The sequence below is a fragment of the Leptodactylus fuscus genome, chromosome 10, assembly GCF_031893055.1.
Source record: "Leptodactylus fuscus isolate aLepFus1 chromosome 10, aLepFus1.hap2, whole genome shotgun sequence".
NCBI lineage: Eukaryota > Metazoa > Chordata > Amphibia > Anura > Leptodactylidae > Leptodactylus > Leptodactylus fuscus.
The window spans coordinates 32,406,894-32,420,031 of NC_134274.1; the positions used below are offsets into that span (position 1 = coordinate 32,406,894).

The 13,138-nt window shown below is 40.7% G+C and overlaps 1 protein-coding gene across 1 annotated transcript in view; it reads left to right on the forward strand.

Moving 5' to 3' along the window:
• Positions 1–13,138, forward strand: part of STAMBPL1 (STAM binding protein like 1) — a 32,529-nt gene that overhangs the window by 17,143 nt on the left and 2,248 nt on the right. Inside the window, exons 2-9 of the mRNA XM_075257542.1 lie at positions 1,318–1,401; positions 2,933–3,150; positions 3,233–3,308; positions 4,797–4,892; positions 6,423–6,792; positions 7,980–8,104; positions 11,094–11,231; positions 11,774–11,886. Coding sequence (XP_075113643.1) covers positions 1,372–1,401; positions 2,933–3,150; positions 3,233–3,308; positions 4,797–4,892; positions 6,423–6,792; positions 7,980–8,104; positions 11,094–11,231; positions 11,774–11,886 — 1,166 coding nt within the window. The 5' untranslated portion in view covers positions 1,318–1,371. The remainder of the gene's footprint in view (positions 1–1,317; positions 1,402–2,932; positions 3,151–3,232; positions 3,309–4,796; positions 4,893–6,422; positions 6,793–7,979; positions 8,105–11,093; positions 11,232–11,773; positions 11,887–13,138) is intronic.

Genomic DNA, 13,138 nt, shown 5'->3' on the forward strand with positions numbered 1-13,138 from the left:
GTTTTTTCACTTCTCTAAAAAAATAGGTATCAAACTATGACCGGTCAAAGGTCACCTTGACTATATACAATGCTCTATCACATGTTACTGTTTTCAGCTTTGCCTATGTGTACATTGTTTATCTCTGATTTATGCGTGTTCTTTATCGCCATGCTGACATGTTGGTTACATTTACTATATTTATATGTTCATAAGAAGAAACATGACTAATATGTGTAAGATTGACAAGCATGAAAAGAGAAGAGTCTGTGTGTGTGTGTGTGTGTGTGTGTGTGTATGCCTGTTCAGTTACTGGATGACTAAAGACAGGCGTATATAACCTTCAAAATGGTTGACCATGTTTGCCATCAACTCAGAAAAAGTCACCGGTAGCCTAAGTCAGCAGAAATCTTCATTGGCAACCATTTCATTATTTGTGTGATGCGCTTAAAGAAGACCTTACATTTCCTCTACCGAGTCCAGCTCTTTCCATTAGATGCTGCTCCACTCATTCTGGCTCAGTTGGAATTTTTTTCTGTAGCTCCAACCTTTCTGGAGCAATTGGTACTTGTAGTTTTGGTGCCTGTTATTCTATTTAATATCTGTACTGTCAGTACTGTGATATCAGGCAAGGGGCGAAGTGGTGAGCTCTGATACTGGCAGCCTCTGATTAAAGCACAGAATCCCACCCTCCTATCTGACTCCGCCCATCTGACAATACAGAGCCTATGCAGCATATCAGGTACCAAAACTAACAGGATTGATTGCTCAGGAATGGTGGGGCGTACAGAAAAAAAATTGTTAGTTCATTAACTGTTGCTAAGAACTGGATATGGTGGAGGTGATAAAAGGTTCTCCTAATTTTTTTTTACGTCATATTGCTTAGATAGCACCAAGATATTGTGCAGTACTATATCCAAGTAAGGAGTAACAAACACAATCTGAAGAACAAAGGATAAACTTGATGCCAATGTTGCCCTTGGTCAGATTCATGCTTAGAACACCAGTGCTATATTCTTATAGGAGAAAGACGTTCTCTCGGTACTAATCTTATATGTGACATTTCTGTTCCTTCACTCCTTGTCATCCCCCCCCCACTGTTTTCAGTAAATCATTATTCTTAGAAGCATTGCCGCCTGTAATGAGCACAGAATGGCGTGATTGTATTTGTTGAACATTAGTGTCATGTACCACTCCTGGACTTGAGGCTGGAGATCATTAAGACCATTATAATTTCTGGGCCATTGTATCGACCAATGATTCATACACAACTGAGGAACTGACGTTATTTGATACTTATGAAGCATTGATTTTTCTTTGTTTCTCCTCTGGTTGCAGATGGACGGATTGTAAAGCTATTACCAGCCCCTTCCCATCATCTCTGAAGACAGAATGGAGCAGTCCATCTCCATTTCATCGCTGGTGAATTATTTTAGTTTATTTTCTACATACCTTACTGTAATGTATATATTGCAATATATATATATATATATATATATATATATATATATATATATATATATTACATAATAGATACATCTGTATTATACTATTCTGGAAGTTATGGACCAATCTCGACTTTACCTCCCTGGTTGGTCTTTGCTTGCTTGTTTGTTTTTTTCTCATTCCTAAAGAAAATAATAAAAAAAATATACCTTGTAGAGATGTAGCAGTGCTGTATTTGTTAGATGAAGCAGAAATGGGCTTGGAAAAGTTTATCTTAAAGAGTTAAATGGAAAAGTCAGCTGTAATAGGAGAGCTGTACAGTATATGTGGTGCCAGACATTAGATCTCTAGCATGGCAGATTGTCTTCAATAACCTTTAATCTATAGTTTCATGATATGTCTTTATGGTAGTTTTACATGGTACACTTGTAATTTGTGTATAGACAGGATATATAGGCTTTATACATATAGAATTCTACAGTTTTTATGAATATATATGTGTATGTATATATATATATATACCGTATATACCCGAATATAAGCCGAGGCCCCTAATTTTACCTAAAAAAACTGGGAAAACTTATTGACTCGAGTATAAGCCTAGGGGGGAAATGTAGCAGCTACTGGAAAATTTCAAAAATTAAAATGGTCGCAGTTTTTGGGTGCAGTGGATGCTGGGTGCTGGGGAAGGGGAGGGGGGGGTTTCCTCCCACTTGAATTCAGCCTGGCTGAATATAGGGTATTTGCAGTGCTCCTATTAACCCCTTCCCGACAGAATAGGAGCACTGCACATACCCTATATTCAACCTGGTTGTAGTCAGGCTGAATTCCAAGTGGGGGGAAAAAAAACCCAGTCTAAGGAAAGAGGCAGTTAGACAACTTTTTTTTCCTGCTACGGCGTTTACCGTACAGGAAAAATATTTTTATAGATTTGTAGAGCGGGCGTTTTCGGACACAGAGATACCTAACGTGTATGTGTTTCACAGTATTAGATATTAATTATATATGTCTTAGGGAAAGACATATATAATTATTATTATAAAATTTTTTTTCTTTTTTTGCATTTATTAGACCCCCTAGGGGTCTTGAACCCTTGGGGGTCTGATCACTAATGCAATGCATTGCAATACATTGCAAAAATCTGTGTTTCGGGCCTGCTAGCAGAAGTACCGTAAGTACTTCTGTAGTTTGAAATGAACAGCATCGCCACGCTACTACCAGGAGCGTGGTGATGCTGCGGCCCGGCACCCACCCTGGTGTCTGTATGCCGGGTCTGGAACTATGATATTGCTGAATTACCGTAATGACCCGAGTATAAGCCGAGGCGGACTTTTTCAGCACAAAAACTGTGCTGAAAAACTTGGCTTATACTCGAGTATCATCAAGAAAGATGACAACTGGAATGGCAGATTAGGCAACAGCCGTTTTGTGCATTAGCGCTTTCTCAAGCCATCCGTGTATCCGTATTATATGTAATTTGTCTTATGTTTTTCTATATTTCCTGTAGAAAAAGCTGGCAGCTATGCCAGATCATACAGATGTATCTCTCAGTCCAGAGGAGCGTGTCCGTGCCCTAAGTAAGCTGGGCTGTAACATCACCATCAATGAGGACATCACTCCCAGGCGCTACTTTCGTTCTGGAGTTGAAATGGAGAGAATGGCCTCTGTGTATCTGGATGAAGGGAATCTAGAAAATGCCTTTGTTCTCTACAACAAGTTTATCATGTGAGCACTTAGCCTGTGTTCTGTTCTAGACCTTTACGTCCTCCGATTCTGCCATAGGCTGTGAATGCTTCTTGTGTTTCAGGTTGTTTGTTGAGAAACTGCCTAACCACCGAGACTACCAGCAATGTGAAATCCCAGAAAAACAGGTTATATTAAAGGTCGGCTGGATTTATTATTTCATTTATTGTGACATGGCGATTTCTTTCTATTCACAGACAAGTTCATTGGTTCTAGAAAGATCTAGTATGTAAATATAATAGAAAAGCTAGAAAACAATTCTAGATGTGCAGTAGCGGATCACACCTTCCCCTCTTTCCTCCTTATAACAAACCTTCCTGCAGAAGGAGCCTCTCCCCACTGCTCTGTCTACAATATAGGACCAGTGTTTATCTACATCGTCTGGTTAGGTCTTACCTCTGTGTTTGAACTGATAATGGAAGGAATACTGTAATTATGTAAATTATGTAAATGTAATGGGATATGTTCTCTGCAGCCTGAAGCTACATTTTTTGCTGTAGATTTTGCTGCAGTTTTTCTGTGAAAGTGAAGAGTGGCTGCGAAAGGAATGATAAATGTAAAGTAGCGCTCATACATTCCTATTCTGCTAATGATAGGACCTGAAAGACGGAAACCCTATCCGCTTAAAAAGTGGTTACACGTGGAAGCCCGCAGACCCCATAGATTATAATGGGATCTGCTGGGTTTCTGGCAAAAACAGCACCGATTTTAAGAGGAATGTAAGATAAGATAAGATAATCTTTTACTAGTCCCAGCATGGGGAAATTCAGGGTGTTACAGCAGTGTGGATAATACAGTGATATATTACAAGAAAGAACACATACAAGCTCATAGCAGATAGAAAAGATACTAGGAGACATAGCAACTAAAAGAAAAAGAAAGACTTCAGGATCATTTACTTCTCTGTGCGGAGTGATCTTCACTTGACCTGATGTGGAGTATACAGCCTGACTGAGCTTTGGAGGAAGGATCTCCGATGGCGCTGCTTCTCACACTTGGGGTGAAGCAGTCGGTTACTGACAGTAACTATCACAGTGCTATCACAGTCTTGTACATGAGATGGGAGTTATTCTCCAGCATGGAGCTCACCACGGACAGTATCCATCTGTCACCCACCACCTGTACTGGGTCCAGGGGGCTCCCCAGGACAGATCTGGACTTTCTAATCAGCCTGTCAAGTCTATTTCCATCCCTGGCTGGTATGCTACTCCCCCAGCAGGATACTCCGAAGAAGATGTAAGATGGAGTCTCGTATGGAGACTCAAATACAAGTGTGAACCTAGCATAAATCCACTTTGGCTCAAACAACTGCAGCAAAATCTACAACAAAAAAGCTGCTTTTCTGGAATGTCGTAGTCCTATAGAATTGAATGAAGGGGCAGCATGCATTTGTGACCCCCCTCTCCATTCACATATGGAAAAACTTCAACCCCATTGTCATGATAGGTGCAAGTCAACCTCTACAAGGGAGTTAAAAAAAATGGTTCCACTCCAAGGATTTTTTAAATGGAGAATCCTTAATGCTACATGACCACACTAGTTATTCTCATGAGAGAGGCACTCTCCTTAAATGTCATATTATATGATATTATGTGTTACAAAATAACTTCTTCCTGCTTTTCTTTAAGAAATTGAAGGAGGTTGCATTTCCAAGGACGGATGATCTAAAAAAAGACCTTCTCAAGAAATATAACCTGGAATATCAAGAATACATGAAAGATATAGTAAGTTGAGAAAGTCAATATTACGTTTGATAACTTTCTTGGGACATGGTGGGGTTACATATGGGTATTGATGTGCCGTATGATACAAATCTATGTTGGGCTATGTTCGCATCTGTCCTGCAATCCAGGCTTTTTCGTCCGGTGAGTTCTGTAAAAAATTGATGACGTCCAACGTACCCCATTATAATCAGTGGGGTCCCTTGGGATTGTTGCTGTCTGTTTTTCCGTTCTTCTGGTCCTGCAAAGTAGCAGAATGGATAGGACAGTACAGATGTGAATGTAGCGTTACAAGTCAAAAGTCCCAACGTAGAAATCTTCAACCATAAAGACTAAATATCCAAACACATGATTCAGTGTTTATAAAATAAAGCATCACCTCCCTGTCATTACGCATTACTGATACCCCTCCCATATATTCGGAGAAATCTGTGGAGTCTAATAAGACATAAAACAGAGACTCACTAGACTGATTTATACCCAGCATTCAAGGTACAGTGTGTACTTGATCAAAGCATACCCAAGGCTGTGAGTCATTTTATCTCTAGTTATAAAGTGCCTTCTCCTAACTTCAAACCTCCCCTCTTCCCCCAAATATGTTCAAACTGAAACTGCAATTATTATACTGGTCTATAATGGTCAGAGGCCCAGGGGAGTTGATCAAAAATAAAGAAACCGTGTTACTAGTTCTGGCGCGACTCCCTGCTGTCTTTGGGCTGTTTTAGTGACGTCACAGATGTCATGTGGGTGAGGACGGCATTGCAACGTATAATCACACTGGTGTAACTGAGGTGAATACCACTGGTTGTTATGTTTGTCACCTCCCCTGGGACTCCAATCATTGCACCACCCAGATCCCAGAGTATAATAACAGTTCATGGGTGGTGACCCCTCAAATTGTTTGTTCTGCCAAACCTGAAATTTTAGCAATGTCTGCAGCAAACACCATAGGGGCCACTATGGGACATGATACTGTGTGGCGGGGGCAAATGGGACATAATACTGTGTGCAGGGGCCATTATTGGACATTACACTGTGTGGTCTTTGGGACATTATCGTATGTGTAAATATGCATTATACCGTGTGGAGTCCAGAAAAGGGGTTGCTTTGCCATATGTGGGTTGAGGGACCCAATTCAAAAGTTTGCTATTGGGCCCAGTCTTGCTAGTTACGCCCCTGCTACTAGGATTCAGGAAAAACTGGCATCGATCTAAAGAGACCAACCTTAGAATATATCATCTGTAACCTTTAACAATGTTATGTAATGAACCTATAAGAGATACTGTAGACTGTGGTGACCAGTCAATGGCTCCTATGAGGGCAGGTTGTTGGTTCTGTATCATGAACCTTCTTGAATAAACTGTGGATTGTAATCGGAAACTATCTTGCTGCTACGTCCTTTTCTCTCTGTGCTGCCTGACTTGATCTCTACTCATCCGTACATGTATGGGCTCCTTCTCATTCAGTGCGGTGATGCAGTCTACGTGTGTTTGTTTTCTTGCTTACACTTTTGTTATTTTTTTGGTTTCCTAGAATGAGAGAAAAGCAGAATGTCTGAAGAAACTGGAACATCAACAACTCATCGAAGCGGAGAAGAAGCGCGTGGCCCAGCTCCGGCAGCAACAAATAGAGACTGAGCAGTTCAGCTTTTTTGAAGACCAGCTCCGGAAACAAGACATGATCCGAGACCAGCTGAAACATCGAGATAACCTTGGCCTTAAGTCTAAGGTGTCAGAGCAAACAGATGGCACCATGATATCTTGTTTTCCCTCTAGCAAAGGCCATTCCTTGGCTAATGCACTGTCTGGGAAAACTGTAAAGAACGATGCAGCAATGTATGCCGGACAGTCTCCCCCTATAAACAGGGCTTTAAAACCAGCAGCAACTCTAAGTGCCGTGCAAAGTAAGTCCTTGAGCCCCAAGACTGTGTAACATGAATGCATATGGTAATGAGGAGAGACTCTATTAAAGACCCCATATAGATTTCTATCTAAATCTCAGTACAGTTCACGGTATAGCAGTCAATTGACCTTATTCGGAAAGTATTAGAGTATTATAGTATTATGGTATATTTGGGTCACTATAGTATTTTTACACCAGATTTATGTCACACTGGGCACTTCCTAGGACCTGTCCCTGATGTCCTTGGCACCTTGGCCTACTTTAGCTACTCCAGTTTACCAGCATTTGGGCCAGGTTCGGAATATTCTGAACCTTAGGAATTCAACAGGTTTCAATCCCTGGTCATGTGTCTGGTACCCGATTCCCTTCTTCTCCTTCCACATCTCCATGGCGTGCTATGTAAAAAGCATAGCGCACTGTGGCGTTATACCCCAATGAGGTTAGTGTGCTACATCTTTATATCCCACACTCGATGTCTGGACCTATCAAGATGTAATGTTAATTTGTAGTACAGGTTATGGACTCTAGATTTTAAGGACACGTTGATCCAGGGTTTTTATACTGACTGCCAGATTTGGAGTCGGGAAGGAATTTTTCCCCTGAAGTAGGGCAAATGGCATGAGCCTCATGGGGTTTTTTGCCTTCCCCTGGATCAACACTGTAGGGGATTGTAGGGTTATAGGTTGGACTTGATGGACTAATGTCTTTATCCAACCTCATCAACTATGTAACTTTGTATTTATTGGGTGTTAGTAAAGTGGTACCTGAGGACTATAACCTATCCGCTTCGCTTCTGGGTTCTACATGTTAAAAACATTGGCTTGTTTCGACTCCTTGACATGTGTCTGGAACAAATGCCCTCCTCTTCCCTCCTTTCCTTGATTATTTTGGGGCTGACAGACTCACTCATTGTAATAGCAGGACCCTTGTCCATCACTACCCAAACACAACAGAGTAGGGTCCTGGCTTTGCCATTACACATTGGGGATCTGCTAGTCCACACAATATACATCATACCAATGAGCAGGGAGAGGAGGAAAGAGAAGAAAGGAGTCGGGTACCAAACACATGACCAGGGATTGGAACCTGTTGAATTCCTAAGGTTCCAAATATTCCGAACCTGGCCCAAATCTGGTAAACCGGAGTAAGATTTTTTTTTTTTTCTTACATTTTTTCTTATTCCTGCAGATGAAATTGTGGAAGGATTACGGACTGTTGTTCTGCCCAAAGATCTCTCTCAAAAATTTCTCCAACTGGCGGAAGCAAATACAAGTAGAGGAATTGAGACCTGTGGAATTCTTTGTGGTAAACTGGTAAGAAGAAAGATTTTTGATTATACAAAGCGTGTATTAACCACAATGACCTGTGCACAAACTCTACCTCATTGCTACAGAACATGTTCAGTAGTCATTTACTCAATTAGTTAAAGGGTACCTCCAGGAAACCCCACTAGAAGCCAAATCTTAATTTTCGAGGGAGTCTACCTCTTTGCCCAAGTCAACCACCACATTACAGAGCACAATATAGGAATAAACAACATACCTTTAGTTTTGTACGTCACTTTTGTAGACTTGGAGAAAAATCAACTTGAAGTGTTATGTAATTGAGTAATGAAGTAGGTATCCATAGTAGTTCTTATAAGATATGACTCTTAGAATAAAAAAAAAATCCTTCAACTCAACTGACCGTCTCCTTAAGGGTTTAATCTACTGGAAAGATGGGATTGTAAGGGCTGTGAATTATTTATTGAGTCACAGCTGTGCAAGAATAGTTTAGTAGAAATTATGTTTTCCATTAAATTATTGGTCTCCGTTTTTTCCTGAAGTCATTAGGTTTATTAAGCCAGTTATTAAGCATAAGGGATGGTTTTTGTCAGCGCAGCGCCGTATCCTCCCCTTGTAAACATAGCTGCCATTAGTTCTACATTATTATGTTGTTTGCTGAAATTTGATAAATTAACAACACACCACAAAATCCCATATACTGCATAAATAATACGGAACGGCGAAGTGTAATTATCTTCTGTACTTTACTGTAACGTAACGTCTGCTAGAAGTACATATATGTCCAATACTGTGGGGTTTTATCCAATAGGGATCCCATAGAGAAATGGATACATATGTCACATACTTGTGATGCCATAAGTTATAATTCTATGTAATTATTGCAGTGAATGTCTTCGACCTTAAGACTAGGGCTACATAGCAACTTTGTCTGCAACTGCCAAAGCTCACCAGTCACCTTGCAACTCTTTCACTCATATTAGTGAATGGAGTCACATCCCGACCATAAGGTGCCGTGATCATTGTTCTTGGTCCAGGCGCACATCTCTGTTTTCCTGACATGTCTGTTGTATCCCCATACAAAATAACAATTCTAGAGAATATTTTTATTAGGGCATTGTGTTACTCCTCGGGGTTATTTTTTTAGGTATGCCATCTTAAAGGCCATGTATACTCATTGATGGCTACTCTCCTAACCAACCAGTACCCTGCTCTGCACTGAAACCGCTCTCTATCTCTTTCGAAGAGATTCTGGTTAAGGTTTTGGCTTGAATCCCAGGTCATGTCACTAGGCTTCTTGAAAGTCAGGCATTGTTCTATAGGGTGCTGCCTTTTCAACAGGTGGTGCTAGAGCAACACTTTTTTTCACTTTCGATCAAGTAAAGCTTAGTTGCATCTTATTTCTCAAATTTCCTAGCAGAGCATACTGTACATGATCTGTAAGGTTCTGCACACCTGAAAAAGTAGTCTGTAAAGGCATTCTCCTTGAGGAGATATTATACCCCTCCTGACCCATTTTCCTTAGAGGAATGAAGAAGCACAAGCCCTTTACCCTTCTTTCTGCACACGGGTACTCCTGCCTACCAGCTATGCAAAGAAGTGCAACATGGCTTCTAAGAAATGAATGGCCCTGTGTTGCATGATGGTGACTGTGCAGGGGAAAGCTTTGAAGAACTGTCAGATTCCCACCTATCAGGATGACATGTCCTTGTGATATGCTGTAACGCGTGTATGTGAGTGGTGGGCAAACCTCTATCAACTTTATTTGTGTAAAATCTGACTAGAGATGAGCGAGTACTGTTCGGATCAGCCGATCCGAACAGCACGCTCGCATAGAAATGAATGGGCGTAGCCGGCACGCGGGGGGTTAAGCGGCCGGCCGTCGTCAAAGCGGAAGTACCAGGTGCATCCATTCATTTCTATGGTGCGTGCTGTTCGGATCGGCTGATCCGAACAGTACTCGCTCATCTCTAAATCTGACAACTCTTGTAATTTGGGTAGTGGATATTGTACATACGGACAGATGTTTGGCTGCTGGGGAGGACATTGGAACTACTTTTTGGATATTAAACATTTATCTATAGCATCATATTGTAACTCTATATATTCTATGACCAAAAGGGTAAATCATCATGTTGCAAGTTATGATAGAACTATATGTTATGTGAACCTGTAGGGATATTTCAGGATGATACTCAATCATGTCCTTATTTCAGATATATTACGGTAGATATTCTTGTTACTTGCAGCCATGGGAAAGCAAAGCTCCTTGTGTGCGGAATTGACAATAGATTCTGTAGTTGCTGACTTTGATGCTTCAGGCTTCAATGACAGTCTATAGAGTAATTTACTCTTACATTAGGTGCTTTCAAGCATGATGCATTATTCTGTGCGTTTCCTTGGTTATATATAAGAAACCTATTGTAGCATTCACTTCCCTAGATAGGGAGGGCAGATAAGTTCACTTACTATCAATTGTGATACATTGTTATGACACATCAGTGAGTTACGTGAAAAGTTGGCGCTCTTATGTTATATAGGATTGCTAGTTATTACCTGGCCGTATATACATTATGGTTATACTCACATCGCTCTTTAAATCATGTCAACATAATAATTAAAGGGATTTTCCAGGCTTAATAGGATGGGTCATCAATTAAAAATAGGTGGGGGTCTGACACCTGGGACATGTTAGAAAAACCAAGCACAGCGCCGTACATTTATGTCGTAGCTGTGCTTGGTGTCACAGCTTATACCATTAATTTGAATGGGACTGAGCTGTAAACAGGCCATGGGGACTGATAAACATCACATGGCCTGTGACCTAAAAGTGGAGCTCAGGGTACAATGCTGCTGCTGCTTACACCAGCTGATGCACAGAGACCCTATGTATCAGAAAACCCTTTTAAAGGAACAGTATGGGGGGAAAAAAACGAGTTACAGAAGGATTGTATTTTGCAGATGGTCCTTTTGTTTATTTGATGTTGTCGTCTCTCATTGCTTCCTTTATGTTTGGCAGACTCACGATGAATTCACCATTACACATGTAATCGTACCAAAGCAGTCTGCAGGGCCGGACTATTGTGACATGGAGAATGTGGAGGAATTATTCAATGTACAAGATCAGCACAATCTTCTTACCTTGGGCTGGATCCATGTAAGTAAAAATATAGGAAATCACCTTGACACTCCTGACTGTCCAGAATGAAATCCTGACAAATGTCTACCAATGAAGGAATAAATATATTTAGTCTGACCTCTGTTCCTACATATGACATTGGTACATCAGTTTGCCCCCTGGTCAGGAGGAAGATGTAAAGCCTGGTTCATATTTGTGTTTGGGTTTCAGTTCAGGGAGTCCGCTTGGGGACGGATGCATAAAAAAAAGCGGTTAGCTAAGGAAACCCACGGACCCCATAGTCTTGCACAATCCCTTTAAAACCGTACACCCGCTGATATAACTGCATTTGAAGTTACTCATTCATATAAGATTCATCTTCAACAATAATAGTCATTTGAATTTATTTCTGAATTTGTTTGATTTTTGCCCTTTCTGTACTGACGCCTATAGAGTAAAGTAAGCATGGGTAGTCCGAAGTCTAAAGGAGCTGGATGTACTAAGTGTACCACAATATAATGTAATATTTTATATACCTTGGGTCAATTATGCATTATTTATGTTTATGTTTTTATTTGCAGACACATCCAACACAGACGGCTTTCTTGTCCAGCGTAGATCTTCACACTCACTGTTCCTACCAGCTCATGCTACCAGAAGCCATCGCTATTGTTTGTTCACCAAAGCACAATGAGTATGTACTATGTAGGGTCAAAATGATTAGTAAGGACATTGGTAGTGTTAGTAAGGACATGGGCAGTGTTAGTAAGGATATTGGCGGTGTTAGTAAGGACATTGGCGGTGTTAGTAAGGACATTAGCGGTGTTAGTAAGGATATTGGTAGTGTTAGTAAGGACATTAGTAGTGTTAGTAAGGACATTAGTAGTGTTAGTAAGGACATTAGTAGTGTTAGTAAGGACATTAGTAGTGTTAGTAAGGACATTAGTAGTGTTAGTAAGGACATTAGTAGTGTTAGTAAGGACATTAGTAGTGTTAGTAAGGACATTGGCGGTTTTAGTAAGGACATTGGCAGTGTTAGTAAGGACATTGGCAGTGTTAGTAAGGACATTGGTAGTGTTAGTAAGGACATTGGTAGTGTTAGTAAGGACATTGGCAGTGTTAGTAAGGACATTGGCAGTGTTAGTAAGGACATTGGCAGTGTTAGTAAGGACATTGGCAGTGTTAGTAAGGACATTGGTAGTGTTAGTAAGGACATTGGTAGTGTTAGTAAGGACATTGGCAGTGTTAGTAAGGACATTGGCAGTGTTAGTAAGGACATTGGCAGTGTTAGTAAGGACATTGGTAGTATTAGTAAGGGCATTGGCGGTGTTAGTAAGGACATTGGCGGTGTTAGTAAGGACATTGGTAGTGTTAGTAAGGACATTGGTAGTGTTAGTAAGGGCACAGACAATGTTAGGCTCTATTCAGATCATGTTTTTTACACCCAACGGACACAAATGGACGTCCATCCGTTTTCATAGACTTCAATGTTAAAAGCAGATCCTTTGTTGTTGTTTTGTTTTTTTGAAGGATACAAAATCGGAGTATACCAGACAAATTTTTTGCCCCTTGTAGGCATCACAATGTACATTTTTTTCCTATCAGTATGTCTTTGTAGAATTGGAGGAAATCCACGCAAACACAGGGAGAACATACAAACTCCTTGCAGGTGTTGTTCCTGGCGGGATTCGAACCCAGGACTCCAGTGGTGCAAGTCTGCAATACTAACCACTGAGCCACCGTGTTTCCCCTCATATACCAGACTATTTTTGTCCTTCAAATCGTAACAAAGAACCATAATCTGAATAGAGCCTAAGAATGGGAGTGCTGGGGGCATAGTGAGATGAGTATCACTTATGTTTCATATATTTAACCCATTCTGAACCTGCTGCCACAATTTTTTCCCCAATGGAAAACCCTTTTAATGTATGTTTATTGTTTATCTG